Source organism: Sparus aurata, chromosome 7 (genome assembly GCF_900880675.1).
Source record: "Sparus aurata chromosome 7, fSpaAur1.1, whole genome shotgun sequence".
Classification (NCBI taxonomy): domain Eukaryota; kingdom Metazoa; phylum Chordata; class Actinopteri; order Spariformes; family Sparidae; genus Sparus; species Sparus aurata.
Window position 1 is genome coordinate 2024393 of NC_044193.1, and position 22376 is coordinate 2046768.

Genomic DNA, 22376 nt, shown 5'->3' on the forward strand with positions numbered 1-22376 from the left:
TAAAGGTGGAACTACTGTCTTCCAGCAACAACTATCCACGCGATATCTCACATGACTTTTCCGACTTTTTATTTTAGTATTGTTTCTTATATGAGGCTCCTTTTTCAACTTCAAGGTCAATATTGTTTTTCGCTAACGACAAAACAACAAATTATCCTGCATTTATATGGAACTAAGCTTTAGGAGCGTTCCACCTTAACTGTCTCTTAATGTTACGTCACATTCTGAGATCGACACTTCTCCACTGGCAGGACGGCGGCGAGCGGAACAAGCTACTGCTAACATGAGTTGTTCAAAAACCTTCTTTTTAGTAAACTCTGTGTACACAAACAATGTTCTCAATGCTCGTGTTCATGTGTAGAGACCCTGGTGATACTACCAGCAAAGTTTCATGTTGTGTCGAGACTTCTTACTGTTTTAAACAGAGAGATTTTGATGCTATCGTAAAAGTGCCCGTAGCACTCCCATTGAAAATGAGCTTGACCCGAAAACGAAGATACAGTAAATCTTAAAAGTGCCTCTTTCGTCGTAATTGTGCTTTTACATGAAGGTTTGACTACATCTTTTGATCATTTTGAATGAAAAATCAGACACATACCTGCAGTAGACACAAACAGAGGAGGAGGCTGAGCTGTGTGTTGTGTTTAGAGGAGGGACTCTTTCAAATATGTAGAAGTTTATCAATGAAGGAGGAAGAGAGGCAGCAGTAACCCGTCAGAGCTTCAACATGGCAGTTCATCACACTTTGATGTGCTTCTTCTTCCTCTGTGAGTACATTCACTTCATTTCTCTGTCACTCTCTGCAGTTATTACACCACTGGTCAGTCTAGTAACAGTGTTTTATGTTATTAATCATGGTGATCAGAGCTACTTTAAGGGATAAGTTCATATTTTTTCCATTCTTCCCTAAAACAACCCTCACATGCCTGTTTGTACATTTGAAGGGTCGAAAGTCGCTGTAATCGTTCTTCCAGGAAAAGATCCATCAGAGGAAGTGATGAGTTCACAGAACTGCTTCTAAAGTTGGGAGACTTTTTAAATTATGATCTTAAAAAAGTGGAGTTGATCTAACTCCAACTGATATTAAATAGAACACATTTTTACAGAGAACTCACTGTGGTCAATGACAGAAAAACAATCACAAAGAACAAGCTAAGAAAATGTGAATATATCTTTTAAAAAACGGTTAATTACAAGTCTAGTGATAAACTGTTCATCAGGAAAGGAAATGAAGGACACAAACCTCTGGGACTACTTTAAGACCAAATAAAAACTGTGTTATTGTTTATAAATCATTGGCAGCGCTCTGTAAATCTCTCTCTCTTTGTCTTTTATTTCAAGATTTATCTTCTTTTGCATTATTATTTTCATCATCGATTAATCTGATGATTGTTTTCTGTTTCAGTGATTATAATTAAAAGCGTAGAAGGTGGAAGGAGCGATGTGACATCCTGGCTTGCAAAAATCACTGAAACGATCGTTAGATTATCAAATTAGTTTGAATTAGTGAATTGATTAGTCAGTTAATCGCTGCAGCGTTGATGAAATCTGTTGCTTCACTCTGTTAGCGGAGAAAGTTGTAACTTTACAACTTTCGAAATACTTCCTGTAGACACAAGACGATATTGCAAGACGATGTCTCTTCTTAGAGACAGATCAAACCTGCAGCGTTTCGAAACAGCAGCATGGAAACCACGTGTTGATGTGACGGTTCCTACGTCATCTGTTTACACTGTTAGAGCGGAGGAGAAAAGAGAAAACTGCATCCATTTGAATCTCTTGGGGTTTTTAAAATGTACCTGACTAATGTGGATACGTTCAGTCACTTCTCTTCTCTGATGAAGTGGAAGGACGAGTGTAGCAGCAGGTGATGTCAGCAGGTGTGGTTTTGAAGTTTTACTCTACAGTATCTAATCTTTTTCGTAGTTTCCTGTTTTGTTGGTGCTCCTTTCCAGTTTTCTTCTGCTGAGTACTGAGCGATGATGCGTCTCTGATCAACAGTATGTCTCTATTCTAAATGAATGTGTAACCCACCAGGCACACTTTACCAAATTAGCAGGTGGATGTTCTTTCTAGGTTCATGTCCCTGGAAACGTATGTTAAATGGACCTTAAACGTCTCTGCCAGTCAATTCAGAGCTGCTGTTGAACCATTTGGACTGCAGGTGTGGTGTTAGGTCCTGTAGGTGCTTCTGGCATTAATCTACAGAAGTCTGGACACACTGAATTATTGATTATTCATGCCTAAAAGAGAGGGAGGGTCACTGCTCTACATGTGCACTCATTGGCTGTTGTCGGCTGTAGGGCGGGCACAGAAGCTCCTATCTGCTGAAATGAGCTGTCATCTCAGTATTTTGCTGTTTTGTCTCCATGTAATGATGAAATACTGTGTGTTGGACTAAACATGTCACTGAAATGGATCCAGTGGACATTTTAGAATAAGAAAAAACAGTTTTAGTTGGAGTTTGATGCACTTCTGAAACACACAGACTCTTTATGGATGAGCTTCCCATATGCTAGTTATTTAGCTTGTTTGCTGACTGTGCCTTGCTGATGTGGCTGTATCTGGAAGTTGTTTGCATGAATAGCTTTATAACAATGTAACGACATGACGATACACTTCAATTCACCTCATCCCATTATTTGAACAACATCCTGGAGTATTATTAATTTAATTCACATATTAATTTGTTCCCTACTGTGTCTTGTTCCGCCATTTTCCAACACTGCAGTCCAAGACTGTGATCTTCAGTCACAGACTGCGGTCGAACTGCAGCTCCCAGTTTAACTCTGTGTTAATGTTGTGCTTTGTTATATTGATCAGACAGCAGCACACGTGAGGCAGCGACAGCTTCTAACATTGTTCATCTTTCAACAGCTCTGCTGGATGGAGTCAGTGGCCAAATCTTTGTCTATGCAGCTGAAGGAGGAGATGTCGAAGTGACAGTCTCCTTTATTCAGTCTGGAAACACAAAGTTCTTCTGCAAGGAGGAATGTAAAGAAGAAGACGTCCTCATTGAAACAACTAAAGACACAGCTCAGAGCGGCAGATACACAATTAAGTATTCTGAAACTCATAGAGGAGAATATTTAGTTTCTGTGACCATCACAAATGTGACCAAGTCTGACTCAGGAGGGTACAGATCTGGTTTCAAACACAGAACATATTCACTTTACCATGAGTTTAAAATCAATGTTGAAGATGGTAAGTTTCATGAAAATGTTCCTTCACTGTTCACTGACCGATGCAGAGAGATTTTGTCCGTCATATTCTTTATCACTGCGAAACTGATAAATGCTCATTAAAAACCAACAAGTCAACAACTTCTAGATGTGACAGAACTCTATTAATATTCCTCAAACTCAAAGACTCTGAAAACCAGAGGAAGTATTTGTTTTTGAAAATGACAGATTCTTTGTCTAAAAAAAGAAAATATTCTGCAATTATCTCGCAAAAGATAAAAAAATGAAAACAGATCACATGTTACATTTTCTATTTGCAAAGCTGATCGTGCTGGAAGAATCCAAATCATTGTTGGATTAACTGAACAGACTGCTTGAACCGGGCGGCTTTGCTCAGACTGCATCATCTGAAGTGCAGACAGTAACTGTTGATTATTCATCTTTTCAACAGCATTTCAGGATGGAAATCCTCCTGAAGTAAAAACCCTCTATGCAAAAACTGGAGGAGATATCATAGTTGAATGCCCAACATCGACTCCTTCTACAAACCTGAAGTTCTTCTGCAAGGACACTTGTGACCAAAACATTCTTGGTCAAACAACTTCTAGAAGTTTTCAGGAAAACAGACATAGCATTGAATATAATGAAGGATCTTCTCCAGGAGGATCTCTGCATGTGGAAATCAAACAGCTGAACGAGTTGGACTCTGGATGGTACTCGTGTGGGATGGTCAGACCTTTATCACACGAGTCCTACCGGCGGTTTAAGATCCTCGTCTCAAATAGTGAGTTTCCTCTTGAAAGTAAAAATGAAAATGAATAAGAAATAAAGTGTTTGTTCATGTCTGTGGAGGCCCGAGGAGAGTTCTCACTGTTGGCTACTGATGCTTTACACATTTCATAAATTTGGCCTCAGACAAATGCTCGTTTAAAAGCTGCTCAGCTGAAACACGTTCTCTCATCAGGACTTTGTGTTTTTAGCATTCACAGATCCAGCAACTGTAAGATGGAAATCAATCCCAACGACCTCCACACCACCAGCAAGACCCTCGCAGTCCCCAGGTACACCCACACAACTGTGAATGTATGAATACTACATTACCCATGAGCTTTAGCGGCTTTAGAAATATCCCAGCTAGAGCCACAAATTCTGTGCTGTCTGCTGAGGTTCAGATGAAAGAAGTCAGAACATTAAACTGTTTTTACTTTTCATTTTTCACTCCTGCCTGTTTAATGGTTCAGTTAATGTCATCAGTTATTCCAGCTTTTTACAGCTGACCAATCATGAGCTGCTTGTAACTTTTTAAAGGAACAGTTCACCCAAAAATGTAAACTCAGTCATCCTCTCCTCCCTTCATGATGATATAAAGTCAGGTGAAGTGTCGTAGTTCACAAGACATTTCTGGAGCTTCACAGCAAAACAGCGTTGCGGCGTTCTGCTGAACAACTAAAGCAGCTGGAAACTACAAAACTACAAAATGCCATCGAAGCAACGCCGAATTAGCTGTTAGCACCTCCTGTTTGCAGTGTACTCATGTATATACACACAGCCATCACTGAGTTACTTTGCTACTGAGGAAAACTTAAAAACATGATGTTTCTAAGGCAAGTTCTGCAACCTTTCCTCTCTTCAAGCTCTCACAAACATGTTGCTGTATTTGGTTGGGATTCTCGTCATCGTTGTGATCATCTTGGGGCTGGTGCTGACCATAATCTGCATTCAGAGGAAACGCAAACCTGATTGTGAGGCATCCACAACTTCCCTTTTCTCACTAAAAATCACTCAACTTACACACACACACACACGGCTGGGGGAGCCTGAGATACACAACATTTATTAAACACAAACATATGTTAAAGACACTGAAAACAAGACGAGGAAGCTGAGGTGAGGGAGGGGTTGTGACATTTAACAGAGAAATTTGGAAATACAGTGTGTGTGCGTGTGTGTGTGTGTGTGTGTGTGTGGTTGGTGTCTTATCAGTGGCTGTTTCCTGTTTCTTCCACCTGAGCAGTCAAATGTGCACTTTGAATAATTTGTCATGACAACAGAGAGAAACATGTTGTCTGCTCCACAGGCTCGAGGACTGCAGGAAACTCCGGCGGCACAAACATGGAGGTGACTTCTTACCACTCTTGTTTACTGCCAATGCAAAGTCAATGCAAATGTGATGCAAATACGATGCAAATCACGCTGATAAATGAAGCTGTTCAGTTTCAGGTCATGGCCAGGGCTGGACCAGGACAAAAAATCAGCCCTGGCATTTTTGGCTTAGACCGGCCCCTCATAATTAGCGGAGCACAACCGAAAAAAAAACCATAACTTTTTGCCTTTAGGCTTATTAGAAAATTACAGTTTATTATTACTTTAGAAGTCTATCAAATAACCATTGTGGAAAGCAAATAAGTACATTTACTCAACACATAGTTCTGCCTCCTTAGGTATATTCTATTTCAAGCATAATGTCAACAACATCCTAAATCTCAGAAGTTTAGCATCTTTTGTTGACGCCACCACTTTTGTCTGCTCTGTGTAGTTCATCTCTAATATGTATTTTCTGAATTTCCCTGATATAGCAGCTCAATTCTAATTCTTCAGGTTAAAAGGTGCTCCCTCCTTTAAAAAGCTAGAACATTGTTATATCAGGCTAAAGACAGGGCTGCTTTATGAAAAGCCTTAAAGTCTTAAAAGCATTTAACACTGTCTTACTCTTGTTCAATGTGGGCAAACCTTTTGCTAATAATACTTTTATACTTTTTTTAACACTTATCTTAGTAATGCTTAAATTGCAAAGCTCTTACTTCTCATTTAGCAGTTTTAAAATCAGTTTTTTAAAACATGTTTAACAACGGCATAGAGGGTTGCTACAAATTCAAACTACTATGCAGCCTTTCAACACACCTTTAACCTAAATATCTAAAATGCTATGATGGAGCCTAAAATGGACCCTTGCTGCTCATCCAACACTGCTCAACCGCTGTCGTACTTTATCCTGATTGGTTCAGTCCACTGTCTATATTGAAGATGGACCAATGGGCCGCCCCCTCTAAACTGTGCACTTAGAAAAAAAAAGAAGAGGAGGGCTGAGAGAAATTGGATTATCCCAATGTCCTTCAAGAAAATCAACCAATGGGCCGTCGCGGTCGATAAAAATTATTTATAACATACTTTTTTTGACTAAATTATGACAGCCCGGCCCAAAAATGTGCGTCGGCCCACCAGGCATTGCCCGGTACGCCAGATGTCCATGCCTGGTCATGGCAGTTCTAAGTGTATATCGTCAACTGGACGTTTCAGTGTCTTGAAGACGTTTCTTCTCTCATCCAAGAGGCTTCTTCAGTTCTAACTAACTTGAGGGGAGTCGCAGGGGTTTAAACTCGGTGTGGGAGTGTCCGAACAGAGTCGTCAGGGCCACTTGTGGGTCGTTGCTAGGGCCAGGTGAGCCCAGGTGTGAATGGTTGTTAAGCTGCCTGGGGAGAGAACTCGGTGCTGCATTGTAGATGGCTGATAAGTAGCTCCAAATAGCTCCGAATGCATTTCTTATTGAGACTAGAAGAGTCTAGAAAGACGTAGAGCTGAATGATCCGGCCCGTCGGACTGCAACCGTCTCTGTTTTAACTTGAGAGCGTCTCTTCTGTAAGTTAGTGTTTCTTCTGTTAAGACAAGCCGGTGAATTGAGATTGCTGCTGTCTCTCCTGTTGAAACCCAGCAGACTGCCTTCAGTGTAGCTGTTGAATTTAATTTAACCCCCAGCAGACTTCACTTTGACTGAGAGCGCAGAACATAAAAAAGTAGCTGAACTTTCTGTCTGATCAGTTTGTGTGATCTTTCTTTCAGATTGCACAATATGAGAACTATTCTCCAGACTCTCCATGTGAAGAGTCCCCCTACGAGATCCTGGATCCAGCCGGCATGGATCAGAACCAAACCTACTCCACACTCACAGAACAAGACTGATACTGTTTGGGTTCAGACAGACTGGACTCAAAGGTCCAGTTTGTCTGGAGTACGCAGCTTGAAAACAGCAGTACCTGCAGTGTTTCTTTCTTTATGCCGTGTTTTAGTTGTAAAACTGGAGAATGTGTTTCTCATGTAACTGCTGTGTTACTTCTTTGCCATGTTTTCTTTGAATTGATCAATTTTTGTTTGCTTTTTTTGATTAAGTGCTTTGCTTGACCTCTCAGGGCCACCATAGACCTGTAGTAAATACATTTTTACATGCTGCCATTGTGACACATCCTTTCTTTTAACTTCTATATTTGTGGCTTAAAGGCTCATAATTATGAGATGAATGGTCAAAATGAGAATTTAAAAAGTCATAATCAGGAGATTTAAAGGGACAGTGTGTAACGATTTAAGTAATTTATTAACTCAAATCAACGTCTTCGTTCATAAGTAAGTCCTCCTTGGTGTACAATTACCTCTGCCAACAATCTGACTTATCCTCCTGAGCGAAGAATTACCTATCTGAATATACACAGCACGGGCAAGCTCTATGGAGGCCGCCATGTCTTTCCGGTTTTAAAAAAACTACGGACTGCCGAGAGGGACACAAAGCACCACGTGGTACTACGTAGTAAGGCTAAACGCGTTTTCGCTCAGAGCTAGCTTGACTGTGGTACTGAGAAGGAACTCAGCGAAAGCGCTCGTCACTAACAATAACAATAACTAACTACATCTTTACCTCATTACTTGAATCAGTAGAAATACTCGACGCTGTTGGGAAAGAGTCCATACTTTGAAAATGAGTTTCTTGTCCGTCAGGGCCACCGTAGCTTCCGGAACGTCTCCAACGTCTTCAGAACGGGAGGGGTGAGCAAAGGAGTGTTGCAGTGTAGAACCTCACAGCTAGATGGCGCTAAATACTTGATATATTACACACTGTCCCTTTAAAGTCAGAATTATTGTATAAAAGTATGGGGCGCCGATTGTACAGTTGCACATGCAAAAATAAACAGCAACTTTTTCCAACATTTAGCAACAAACTATGTTTAAAAAACATATGTGAAATTTTTTATGTTACTTTTGACGAGATTTACTGCAATATTTGTGAACTTTGTGATATTTACCTCTCTTGTATAAATATAATTTCAATGTTAAATCTAATTAAAAAATGTAAATCTAAATGTTAAATATTAAATCTAAAAGTTAAATGTTAAATCTAAATGTAAATGTAAATGTTACATTTAAATATAAATGTTAAATCTAAATATTAAATGTTAAATTTGAATATTATAATCTATATCACATCATTATAATAACAATGAGAATAAGAATGATTAAAATAGAACATCTAAAGGCAAGTTGTTCTGAGTTTGGGCTAAAATGAATGTCAGCAAGAACCTGACAGGTAAAACAGAAAGAGGTTACACTGAATAAAGCTCGATTCAGTTCAGTTCAGATTTCCCAGCATGCCGAGGGAAGTGTTGTTCAGAGAGAGTCCTGGAGGTGGCGACATTAACACACACACAGAACAACTGAAGTGTGTGTGTGTGTGTGTGTGTGTGTGTGTGTGTGTGTGTGTGTGTGTGTGTGTGTGTGTGTGTGTCGGTTTCTTCAGTAACCACGTCGACATTTCTCTGTCCAGCAGCCGCTCGCTCACATTAGTCGTCTCTCTTCGTCAATAATCGATGAAAACGACTAAATTTGTTTAAACTCTTCGCTGTGACTTCACAGAGTGTTTCCTACATCAGGCCGTACCGATGTTTCATCAGGACATCATGAGGCAGAAGTGTTGACGGGCTGCTGTTCGTATTGATTAACTGTAAAACTCATCTGTAAATCACATGCAGGGACACGAGCAGGGACGGGTCAGAACCACTGTAGTCTGAGTGCAGGAGTGACTTTAATCATCACCAACATGAGACTGTCACTGTCCCGGTGCTCAGGTTCTGTATCTGAAGAGAGAGTTGATGCTGGACCGAACAATCATCACCTTCATGACACCAGCTCATCAGAACTGGACCTCCTGAGAGGACAGTTGATCTGTGTCGCTTTATGAGACAACATCGGTTTGATTAGGACGAGAGGGGAAAGAACAGTTTGGGAAATATGCTTGACTTTTTTGTATATTAGAAATAAAGATATCAGATAAGTTAAAGGTCTAGTTTGTAGGATTTAGCAGCATCTGGCAGTGTGCTTTCTACGGAGGCACATTTTAAACAGTTAAAGAAAAGAAGGAGGTTGTCTTGATAAAAAAAAGTCATAATTATTGCATTAAAGGTCAGAATTATGAGTTAAAAACTCATATTTATGGGTCAGAATTATGAGATATAAAGTCAGTTATGGCATTAAATGTCATAGTTATGAAATAAATATGCAAAGTTATTAGATAAAAAGTCGATCATGGAATAAAAAGTTATAATTTTGGGATGATAAATCGATATTATGAGATTTAAATATAAAGTTGTTACATTTTGAATTTTAATGTCAACACTTTTTTACATTCAGCTTATTTATTGTTATTTCATCTTTTTCCGGCGTCTCCAGCGGTTGAGCCCCGCCTCGTTTCACCTTCGTCTTCGGTGGCCACTCAGTTCTTCGTTTCAGGCGATTACGTCACTGATGACGTCATAAGTATGAATGTTATTAAGCTTCTCCGCCAAACGATCCTCCTCAGCCCACACATCCGACCGGGAGATGTTGTTCGCCCTGTTTTCTCTTTGTTTCTGATCTTTGTGCTAAGCTACGTTAGCACAGTATCTGAAGAGTTGCTGAACAACTCAGTTTAAATGATCACATATTAGATGAGGATGAAAACCTTTGATGACATGAAGGTTAAAAGACATTAGGAAATGAATAAAGCTGAACGTGTGTGTGTGTGTGCAGCAGAGTGTGTTTAACAAGGAGAGTAAGGGCGGCGGTGGGCGGCAGGATTCATAAGCCTAATGGGTCTAATTGCTTTACAGGATTTATTGATGTGTAATTAAATAAAAGTGTTAACTCTCATCCATCTTTTCATTTCTCTCCTCTGTTTAACTCTTCGTCTCTCTCTCTTTAGGACAGGTTGTGTGTACAAGGTGTGTGTGTGTGTGTGTGTGTGTGTGTGTGTGTGTGTGTGTGTGTGTGGGGGGGTGTGCGTGCGTGTGTGTGTGTGTGTGTTACGGAGAGAGAGAGCTGCAGTTTCTTGGTGTTCTGTATTCCAGTCATATCGGCTGAGTCACACTTACGGTAAACTGTATCCATATGCAATGATTGTGTGTGTGTGTGTGTGTGTGTGTGTGTGTGTGTGTGTGTGTGTGTGCGTGTGTGTGTGTGTGTGTGTGTGTGTGTGTGTGTGTGTGCGTGTGTGTGTGTGATGACATGTCCCAGACGATGCCAGACATGAGACAAGGACATGTGAGATGAGAGAGAAGATGCTCATCTGCTGTATTGATCACTGCATCTTAACCCTCACACACACACACACACACACACACACACACACACACACACACACGCGTACAGGTTAAGTGAATTATGCCTTAAGTGAGGGAAGACACTGAGATGGAGGAACGGGTGGAGGCAGAGGGAGAGACAAAGACGACCTGCAGGAGGTGGAGGAGATAATGGAACTGCTGTCTGCTGGAGAGGAAACTTAATTTGCCGAGCAGCAGATCAGAAGATGAAAGTGAAATCGAGGGCGATTCAGGAAGGTTTCTGTCTCTAAAGGCCACTGTGTTCTCAAACAATCCTTCTTTTTATTTTCAGACCCGTGACCCGGCTCTGTGGATGACAGCTGGTCCAGAACGAAAACATCTCAAAGTTCACGTGAAGTCAGAATCGATGTTAAAGTGTTTTCATCACTCATAGACGGATTAAATGTTCTTTATCGTCCACAGGGGGAAGTCATCCCCCTCAGGTCAGAACAGAACAATAAATAACATATATATATGAGATGAATATCACTGACTCTGACAGTTATAATACTTGAACTGTAAGGACACTCCCACACAGAGTTTAAAAGCCTGCGACTCTCCTCCAGTCAGTCAGAACTAAAGAAGTCTCTCTGATGGAGGTGAAACACGTCCAGCTGCCTTCGATGAAGTGCTGACAGTTACTTAATAAAGTGCACAGGACTTGAAATATTTTTTTTTATAGAAAACACTGTTTTCAGGACGTCATTATTAAGTCGCTGCTCTTCTTCTTTGCTGTTGCAGCTCGTTACCTGACGGAGCGTCCAGCTGATCTCATCTTCAGATCTCTGGTTTATGTGTTGATCTGCTGCAGCTACAGTGAATGATCACTATTGTTAGACTGCTGGTTTGTGTTGATTATCATAACTATAATTATAATAATGATAATAATAAAGGAGGAGGGACTGTCACACTCACACACACACAAACTGGTCAGTGTGTGTGCACCGTCCTGCCAAAGAGAAACCCTTAAACACAGACACTCTCCCCTCCATCTGTCCATCTGTCCTCTCTCACACGTTTGTCTTTCTGTATTTCACACACACACACAAACACACACACACACAAACACACACACACACACAAACACAAACACACAAATGCAGAGCAGGCGTGTTTTGGCTGCCGAAATGCCACTTGAGTGTCGCCGGGCTTTACAGTCTGGGTAGAAGAGAGCAAAATTTCCATTAAGTGAGGGAGAGGAAGAAAAGGGAGGAGGAGGAGGAGGAGGAGGAGGAGGAGGAGGAGGAGGAGGAGGAGCCATGCCGGAAGAGCATCCAGAGAGACAGACGGTGAAGGAGATTCAAGTGTAAGCAAGTGTTGTCTCCTGCTGTCCCTCCTGAGTCCTCTCACCTGGTCTTTTTGAATCAGCATCAGTGGTTTCAACATGTTTTCAAGGCAATTAGCCGAACAAGATATCTGTGGAAAATAACATTAGCTATGGAACGTAAAAATAGACATATAACTGTGATTAATAACAGCAACAGAGGGCACAAACACCATCCATTAAAACCTGCCAGATGAGAAAACCAGGAAGTGTTTAACTGAGGGATCATTCAGGACTCGACTGGACCGGCAGGAGGAATGTGAGCTGTGTACGTTTCTTTATGTTTGTTTATGTTTCATTTTCTATTTCTCTATATTCTGCTCAGGTTGAGGCACAAAAACATCTGGAAATGATCCAACTTCCTGTGACAAACAGCCAGATGTCCCAGAGGCTGGAGGTAATGAAGTACAAATACTCTGAGTATCTGTGTGACTTCTCCTCTCTACATGTGAACTTTCTCCTCCTCACAGCTTCAGAACAGCCTCGTTACTTTAGTTTGATGCATCTGAGGTGAATTCTGTATTCTTGTTATTTCCCAGCATCAGCAGACTGATGTGGACCAATCAGAGCACATCACGCACGGCAGACGCAGCGAGACGAGACAAAGACGTAAAAGCCGTAAGAAGGCGTAAACAGACAGAGAGGGAGACTGGAATGTGGAGAAAAGGCGTGTTAGTGTCTCGTATCTGCAGAGAGTTTCTGATTTTCTCTCTTTGTTGCTGCTCGGGACGCTTTACCAACCCAACATGTGTCTATTTGACGTCCTGGGAATGACACTCAACAATCAACTGTCTTTGTGGTGCGTTCAGGAACAGCTGGGACAAATCCTACTGATTCTACCTTTAACTTTAATAGTCTTTGAATTCCATTAATATAACGTGAGCTTCAGTTAGCTTTGAGCACAAATGTCCTTCAGAGGGAGACTTTTTACTCTGATACTCTGAGTACATGTCAGAGCCTGTAATCTATTACTTTACTGGAGTAAACAAGCTGAATCAGTTCTTCTACTTTTACTAGTTTAAATAACTAAAAATGTTCCCTTTTTTATTCCATATGATTGTTTATTTTAATGATATGACAAAGTATAAAGAAATTATATAAGAATTATATCATATTATATTATATGATATTGTATCGTATTATATTATATTATATTATATTATATTATATTATATCATATTATATTATATCATATTATATATGTATCAAGATTTCGAGGACCCAGAAAAAATTTCATGCATACACGTCTGCTTGAATATGGAAATATCAACAATATTTCCATTATTTTCAATTATCCTTTTTTATGATAAATGAACACAACATGGTGGTGATAATAATAAACATTACTAATTTTTGTTTGACCGTTTTACACAAACATTGGCTCAGCTTTTATTAAACTGAAGAAGGTTCTATTTTGATTTTCGCACCAAATAAATAAAGACACATTTTACAGAATCACAATGTTTCTCATATTGAAATGTTGTCTTCTGTCGACAGAGTTGATAAACGGTTGCTTTGAAAAAACATTTACTGACAAGCAAAATGGAATTTAAACTCACCATTCAAACATTAAACAGCAGTCCGTCACTGATGCTGTAATTACTTTTTATATTTTAATTTCACCAGCCAGTTTAAAAGCAGATTTTATTCAGTGACGTTCTTCCAACCAGCCGGTCACCAGTAAGACAAGAAAACCAGCACAGAGAGGAGACAGAGACGGATGGAGGGAGGTAAAAATAGAGGAGCAGGAGGAGGAGGAGGAGGAGGAGGAGGAGGGGGTAACATGGAGGTAAAGAAGAAGGGAGGGGCAGGGAGGCGCCAGGGGAATACGGAGAGAGAGAGAGAGAGAGAAAGAGAGGCTGCAATGAAAGACGCTGATGTCATCTCTGTGAAGCAGCCAATCAGAGAGCAGCAAGGAGGGAAGAAGGGAGGGAGGAGAGGCAGAGCTCAGAAGGGTGTGTTTTATGTTCCACTGCAGCATCAGTGCAAAAAAAAGGAGAGAGAGGAGAAAAGACACGACTCAGTGGACAGGAAGGAGAAAATAAAGAGAAGAGAAGAAGAAGAAGAAGAAGAAGAAGAGAGAGGAGAGCGTGACGAGAGGACGGAGAGAGACGTGACACCTGCAGAGGTAAGATGACAACAATAGCATCCCACCATGCTGCTCGTGTCTGGGTGTGTGTGTGTGTGTGTGTGTGTGTGTGTGTGTGTGTGTGTGTGTGTGTGTGTGTGTGTGTGTGTGTGTGTGTGTGTGTGTGTGTGTGTGTGTGTCAGTGGGCCGGAGGGCGAGATGATGTCTTACATAATACGATGGCAGGTATGAACAACTGTGCAGGGTGAGCACTGAGTTGTGTGTGTGTGTGTGTCACTGTATATACATGTATGTATATGTGCGTCTGTGTATGTGTGTGTGTGTGTGTGTGTGTGTGTATGCATGTGTGCTGCATGTGTGTGGGTGTGTGAGAGAGATTATTTCCTCCTCTGTCTGCTCTCACTGTCTGCATCCCTTTTTGAAAACTGATAACATAAAAAGACGAACTGACCCTTTAGTGACTGTCGGTGTGGACGGACGTGGAGGCTGTGTGTGTGTGTGTGTGTGTGTGTGTGTGTGTGTGTGTGGGTGAGTCAGTCTTCAGGGAGTGTCTGACTGACTTGATTCAGCTTTTTTCCTCCTCATCCTCCACGTCATCTGCAGCGGCATGTTTTTATGAATATTGGATGAAACGCGGCACTACACAACATTATAGTGCTCAATTATTCACGGCTGGTTTGTAGCTTCGCCTCCTTTCATGATGGAGCTCTCAGGGCACAGTTCTGTCAGGGCTGATGTCGTCGGTTTTCATCCTTGTGCTGCAAATGAAACCATGGATATAAACAGCGCCATGTGGTTTCTGGCTTCACCTGCTCAGCTCGTACTGACCCACACCTTCCCTCCACCGCCTGGTGCTGAGGACAGAACAGGAGTGACGTAGTTGTGGGAGTGGGTGGTGTTTTTATTGTGTCATGGAGTCCCACAGGGCAGCGACCTGGGCGACCTCACCTGTCACGTTTTATGATTTGATGGAAAGCTCCAACAAACAATTCTTTTCTCTATTGATTAACCTGCTGGTGACCCTCTAAAAGGAACAAGTCACCCATAAATGAAAACCCAGTCCTCCTCTCCTCCCTCCATGCTGATGAAAGTCAGGTGATGTGTCGTAGTCCACAGAACAGTTCTGGAGCTTCACAGTAAAACAGAGTTGCAGCATTCTGCTAAACAACCGAGACCAAGACCAAAACGCTCAATTAAAACTTTACCGAATTAGCTATGAGCACTTCCTGTTTGCAGTGAACTCATAGATGCACAGGAAGATGTCACTGTGTTACTGTGATACTGACGAAACCTTAAAAACATGATGTTTCTCAGGCAGGTTCTGCACATGTAAGGAGCGTCTTCTTTTTAGGTTTCTAAGCTGATTTACAGACTCATCCTCTCCTCCTCCTGATGATATAAAGTCCTCCTCTCCTCCTCCTGATGATATAAAGTCCTCCTCTCCTCCTCCTGATGATATAAAGTCCTCCTCTCCTCCTGATGATATAAAGTCATCCTCTCCTCCTCCTGATGATATAAAGTCCTCCTCTCCTCCTGATGATATAAAGTCCTCCTCTCCTCCTCCTGATGATATAAAGTCCTCCTCTCCTCCTCCTGATGATATAAAGTCCTCCTCTCCTCCTCCTGATGATATAAAGTCCTCCTCTCCTCCTCCTGATGATATAAAGTCCTCCTCTCCTCCTCCTGATGATATAAAGTCCTCCTCTCCTCCTGATGATATAAAGTCCTCCTCTCCTCCTCCTGATGATATAAAGTCCTCCTCTCCTCCTGATGATATAAAGTCCTCCTCTCCTCCTGATGATATAAAGTCCTCCTCTCCTCATGATGATATAAAGTCCTCCTCTCCTCGATGATATAAAGTCCTCCTCCCTCCTGATGATATAAAGTCCTCCTCTCCTCCTCCTGATGATATAAAGTCCTCCTCTCCTCCTCCTGATGATATAAAGTCCTCCTCTCCTCCTCCTGATGATATAAAGTCCTCCTCCTCTCCTCCTGATGATATAAAGTCCTCCTCTCCTCCTCCTGATGATATAAAGTCCTCCTCTCCTCCTCCTGATGATATAAAGTCCTCCTCTCCTCCTGATGATATAAAGTCCTCCTCTCCTCCTCCTGATGATATAAAGTCTTCCTCTCCTCCTCCTGATGATATAAAGTCCTCCTCTCCTCCTCCTGATGATATAAAGTCCTCTCCTCCTCCTCCTGATGATATAAAGTCTTCCTCTCCTCCTCCTGATGATATAAAGTCCTCCTCTCCTCCTCCTGATGATATAAAGTCCTCCTCTCCTCCTCCTGATGATATAAAGTCCTCCTCTCCTCCTCCTGATGATATAAAGTCCTCCTCTCCTCCTCCTGATGATATAAAGTCCTCCTCTCCTCCTCCTGATGATATAAAGTCCTCCTCTCCTCCTCCTGATGATATAAAGTCCTCCTCTCCTGCTGATGATATAAAGTCCTCCTCTCTGGAGCTGGAGACTTGATTTAAAACGGAAAGAAAACAAACATTAAATGTCTCCGTACAGCTCGTCTGCTGTGGTCACAGTCTGTGAAGCTCCAGAACTGTTCTGTGGACTACAACACTTCACCTGACTTTATATCATCAGGAGGAGGAGAGGAGGACTTTATATCATCAGGAGGAGGAGAGGAGGACTTTATATCATCAGGAGGAGGAGAGGATGATCTTTATATCATCAGGAGGAGAGGAGGACTTTATATCATCAGGAGGAGGAGAGGAGGACTTTATATCATCAGGAGGAGAGGAGGACTTTATATCATCAGGAGGAGGAGAGGAGGACTTTATATCATCAGGAGGAGAGGAGGACTTTATTCATCAGGAGGAGAGGAGGAGGAGGACTTTATATCATCAGGAGGAGAGGAGGACTTTATATCATCAGGAGGAGGAGGAGGACTTTATATTATCAGGAGGAGGAGAGGAGGACTTATATCCCAGGAGGAGGAGAGGAGGACTTTATATCATCAGGAGGAGGAGAGGAGGACTTTATATCATCAGGAGGAGGAGAGGAGGACTTTATATCATCAGGAGGAGGAGAGGAGGACTTTATATCATCAGGAGGAGGAGAGGAGGACTCCGTAACTCTGCTTAGAAATCCTTAAAGAAGACGCTCCTTACATGTGCAGAACTTGCCTTAAAAACATCATGTTTTTAAGTTTCCTTCAGTATCACAGTAACCCAGTGATGGTTAGCTCTATGTCCACATGTTCCCTGCAAACAGGAAGTGCTAACAGTTAATTCGGCAAAGTTTTAATTGAGTTTTTGAGTCTCTTATTTATCTCTTGGTTGTTTTTCTGTTTTTAAAACAAGTCTCCAGATACTTCAGTTGTTTAGGAGATAATTACTGAATTTATTGCTGAACTGTTCCTTTAACTTGAATGGAAGTGTGCAGAGTGCATACCTCCACTAAGGCCTAACAGCTCCCTTTAATTCAGTCTAACCTCATCCAATATCAAATAGAATATATTTAAATCCACTAGATCAGGGTTGTTAGTCAGATCCCTGTCACACTGTAATCACCCAGAGAGAGCAGCCAGTAGATTCAGTTGTTTTTCATCAACATAAATACATTATGCCCTGGAAATTAACATAAATGTTCAAAAAAAAACAGCATCTGCCAATGAAAAAAGACAGTTGGGGGGAAAAAAATCCTGGATCAGTCTTTTTATCTGGATCCACACCAAAAGTTAATGGGGTTTATTCAAAGCCAAGACTCAACTTCTGTCCAAGTTTGGTGGAAATCCGTTTGGTAGTTTTTGTGTAATCCTGGTCACAAACCAACAAACCAACAAAAGACAGGCGCAAAAACACAAACTCCTGGTCTGAGGTAATCCAATTAATCCTGTTTGTTAGTAAAAATGTAAAAAGAAAAAGGTCAAGAAGACTTTACAGCCCAAGATGTTGTTGTTAAATATCAAATATATTCACTTTACTGTTGAGTTTGATGACTAGCTTGAAACCGACATGTTTCATTTCTCTCTGTGTTTGCCCTTTCATGAGCGTCACCAGGTTTCTGTTTGACTGTTTACTCCTGAATTCCTCTTTTCACTCACAGCAACACGTCTGTCGTCTCTTCTGTCGTTTGTATTGTGGGGTTTTCTCACCGCGATTGCTTTGGCAGTGGAATCACCTCAAATTAGGCCAGAACCAGAGAGGAGGAGGAGGAGGAGGAGAGGAGGAGGAGGATGAGGAGGAGAGGAAAGTTGATAAGAGGGGGAGAGATTGGCGGAGATATTGAAAGAGTCTGAAAGAGATGAAAGTTGAGGTTTATCAAAGAGGGAGGAGGAAAGATTTAGCCCCCCCAAAAAAAGAGCAGGGGAAGCCGAGAGAAAGAGGGAATGTGACGGAGAGAGAGGGAGATGAAAAGAAAGCCTGGACTGAGAGGAGGATGAGAGGAGGAGGAGGAGGAGGAGGAGGAGGAGGGAAAGTTAGGATGTGGCGTAGGAGGATTTTTTTGGTCCAATTTCTGCTCCTACCCTCCTCCTCCTCCTCCTCCTCCTCCTCTCATGCTTGGCAGTAGTCAAGTTGACTGAAACCATCTGGTGCTATTTTATGTTAGCGCATCTTTTGTACCTCGACTCCCGACAGACAGACAGACAGACAGACAGACAGACCAGACGACACAGTTCACACCGAGGCGGACAGTCATTTCTTTAAACAATGGCTCCTCCATTTTACACGTGGAGAAACGGTAGCTAACAAAGCTAAAGCTAACGCTAACAGTGAGAGGACTCAGCCTCCTGATACCTCTACAGGTACAGCTGGCAGACGGAGCTGAGCCTCGCTGAGAGCAAACACAATAAACTCATAAAATCAGCCAACAGCTCCACTTAGCTCAACGGCTCACTGAGCTGCTGCCCAGCAGGTTTTTGTCATTTCATACTGACGAAAAGCCCCAAAACACATTAGTGGAAGCTGAATTATTGATACTGTAGCGTTTGAGTCTTTGATGCAGTCACATGATTCAAAATTCAGCTCACATTTTCCATTAAATATGTGAAATGGTGATTGTTTTTCACTCTTTATACTCGTCTGTGAGCATTCAAGAGATGATGACATTACAAAGAAGGTAGAAAGTATTTAGTTTGAAGTGAAAGTCAGAAAAGGTTCAGATACTTCTCTCACATATCACTGTTTAAATCTGCCGACTGACTCTGTTATTATCAGGATAGTTTCCCCCATTACAACTATTAAGCAGACAGACGGAGATCTTCCACTCTGTCTCGTGTCTGTTCTGGTGTTTATCTTTAACCTGACGTCAGACTGCTTCTCTCTGACATGTTGTACCTGCTGTGAGCAGACAGACTGTCTGACCTCCCGGTAGCGTTTAGATTTGTGCGATAGCAACATGAATCTGACTTGTCGTGGCAGCTCTATAGAGTCAGGAAGAGTCCCAGGAGAGAGGTTGAGGATGCAGTTTGGAGCCAGACTAAAAGCTCTGAGCTGGAGGACGGCGGGTCGGAGGGAAGTCTGGGCCCAGAAAATGAGATTAGCCTGACTTTTGCTCTCTCTCAGTTCCTCTCTATCTCTGATTCCTCAGCGTTTCTCATTGTGGCCTTTTTTCTCATCCATCTTCATCCGTCTCTCTCACGCCCCCTCTCCCTCCCCTCTGCTCCCTCTTTCCTCTCTTTTGGCCTTTTCTTCCTCTTTCTTTCCCCTTGTTTTTCCATTTCTCCTCCACAGAATGAGGCCTTTGTGTTGAGAAATGAGAGGAATGCCCCTCTTCTTCTTCTTCTTCTTCTTCTTCTTCTTCCTCTTCTTCTTCTTGTTTCCCTCGCAGCTCTTCTTCCCAATGTCTTCTCCCTCCCCCTGCATGTGATGGTGTGTGTGTGTGTGTGTGTGTGTGTGTGTGTGTGTGTGTGTGTGTGTGTGTGTGTGTGTCGGGTCGGGGGTGCATCCATTAGCCGGGATTAGAAACTGTAGGAGGGTCTTAACAGCCCCTCTGTGTTTGGGGCTTTAATCTCCTCAGAAACAGCTAATCTAACTTCAGTGGCTTTATGTACAGTACACATGTGTGAACACAAACACACACACACAACCACCACACACACACATACACACACACTTCCTCCTGCAAATATGTGACTTGTGTCTGTTTTCCTGGCCGTTGCGGTTGGACTGTGACAGGCGTCCATTCATGGCCTGACCACAAACACAGAGGACACTTTATCGGCCAAATATGTGACAACAATATCATCAGTCACTCGGGTGACAAACGATCACATGGTGCTCAGTAAATCTGACCATAACACACACAGAGTTCAGTGACCAGCGGCCGACTGATAGACGACAGAAGTCTGACTCACTCCATCCGAGTGTTTCCACGGACGATGACTCTGGTCGAAGGTCGACGGGAATCTTTCAGTCCGTTAATCGTTTTGATCAGGAGCTCATTTTTTAATCCATCTCATCCCAGTCTGATCAATATTTGTCATAACTTATTTAAGAATAAAGGCACACACAAAATGCACATCCTGCAGAGATCAATCCATTATTTGATTGACGTAAAATGTATCAGCGAATATTCTGTATCATCAGAACAGTCGATAACAGCTCCTCAGATGTTCTCCTCGTCACTGTGAGCTGAACATCTTTGAATCTTTCACATTACTGCAAAATAAGCAACTTGAAGACGTCAATGTTTGTCTTTAAAGTTGTTAAACTCCAAAACGTATCAATCAACCATTCAATCAGTTCATTAACAATGATGGACAAAATGATGGACATCAGCCATTATTATTTTATCTAAAATATCAAATATTCTTGTTTAATATTAATATTAATGTTTCTTTTCTCTGACTCATATTTTAGTAAACTGAATATCTTTACTTCTTGGACTGGTTCCTTCGATGAAATCAGCAGTTTAATCAATAATGAGTCGTTACTTTGCAGACGTGTTACAGTTAAAATGTGTTTTATAAGTGATTCAGTGTTCTGCCACAGTTAGTCAAGTCATCCATTAGTTGATGGACAGAAAATTAAAAGTTTTAAAAACCTTTTAAGTCATTTTTGAGCAAAAATATCTTGAATGTGATAAATTCTTGCGTTTATTTGACTCATAAATATATAAACAGAATATATTTACATTCTGATATTTAGCTGATGTCACCTTGGAAATAATCAGCAGAATAACAATAATAATCATTTTATGTATTGTTATGTATTTGTAATGATGAAGACAGTGGTCGTCACTCGCAGCTCCACATAAAATCTGTCCTACAAATTATTCAACTTCTTACAAAAAGATTATAACATTTGTATTCAGGTGTTTTAAGAAAAGGTGCCACATTTTTCTGGTTTCAGCTAAAAAAATGAATATTTTCTGTTTTTGCGTCTTTGTTTGGACGAGTCGAGACATTTGAGGACTGTGGAAGATGTGACAGTCATTTCTTTTTACTATTTTCTGACATCTGACATTGTCAAACAAACACCTGAACCTTTATTTCATCAGATGAACTTCAGATTAACGGATCGTTCTGGTACTGAATCCTTTGACCGAGTGACACCAGCGAGTTGTCTGAAGGTTGACGGATTTATTTGTCATATGATGTTATCTTTTTTGCAAGGCTATTATGCTCTGATTGATGCATCTGTTTCTAAATTTCTAACATTTAAAAAAATATTTTATCATCAAAAATAAGCACAATCTTTCAGGGACACAGCACTCGAAATCTCTCTCCATCGTTTCTCTTCCTTCTGTTTCTACTTTTGCTTTCATTTATCTCTCCACATCTGCAGTCAGTCCCGGACGTCGTCACAGCTGAGCGTCCGTTACGTTTTGTGTTTGTGGGACGTTGACATTGTTTGTGTTTCTGTGATTTAAGAAAAGCTGCACAAAAAAAATGTGTGTTTCCTAAAAACCAGACGAGCCGCAGAGCAGTCGAGTCAAACGTGGGAGGAGAGGCAGGTGGGAGACAAAAGCACGAGAAAGTGTGTGTGTGCATTTATATATGTGTGTGTGTGTGTGTGTGTGTGTGTGTGTGTGTGTGAGAGAGAGAGCGAGAGAGCGATGGAGAGGTGAATCGAGGAGATGAAGGGAGTGGCACTGGAGAGACAGCGAGGGAGAGGTGTGGAGGGACGGAGTGGGGGATGGGAGAAAAGAAGGAGGGGCAGCGTGGGGGATGGGGGAGAGAAATATTACTGTGTGCTGCTGGAGTCAGGGGGTTACCATGGTGATGGGGGAAAGGGATGGGAGAGGGAGAGAGAGAGAGAGAGAGAGAGAGAGAGAGCGGCTACACACACTTACACTTCATGCAAATTGACAGTTTCACCGACTGATTGAATAATATGATAAGCATCAAATCCCCTTTTAATTTAAACCTTCCTTCCTGTTCCTTCTGAGGTGAGGTGGGGTGAGGTGGGGGAGACGGAGGAG

At 41.7% G+C, this 22376-nt stretch overlaps 2 protein-coding genes across 4 annotated transcripts in view; both read left to right on the plus strand.

Annotated features, from left to right (window-relative positions):
* The window catches only part of LOC115585697 (uncharacterized), a 510933-nt gene that overhangs the window by 342656 nt on the left and 145901 nt on the right, over positions 1-22376 (plus strand). The window lies entirely within an intron of this gene.
* LOC115584975 (uncharacterized) lies at positions 719-7409 on the plus strand. Of its 3 annotated transcripts, none has more exons than XM_030422964.1 (7): positions 719-767; positions 2878-3204; positions 3634-3966; positions 4163-4243; positions 4817-4924; positions 5260-5300; positions 7020-7409. In XM_030422964.1, the coding sequence occupies exons 1-7, from the start codon at positions 728-730 to the stop codon at positions 7137-7139; spliced, it is 1050 nt and encodes a 349-aa protein (XP_030278824.1). In that variant the 5' UTR covers positions 719-727; the 3' UTR covers positions 7140-7409. The 3 variants fall into 3 exon arrangements, 2 of the variants coding, with proteins under 2 accessions (XP_030278824.1, XP_030278825.1); XM_030422965.1 differs by having other exon boundaries at positions 3844-3966; XR_003984631.1 differs by lacking the exons at positions 719-767; positions 2878-3204; positions 3634-3966; ... (1 more) ...; positions 4817-4924; positions 5260-5300 and adding an exon at positions 6511-6818.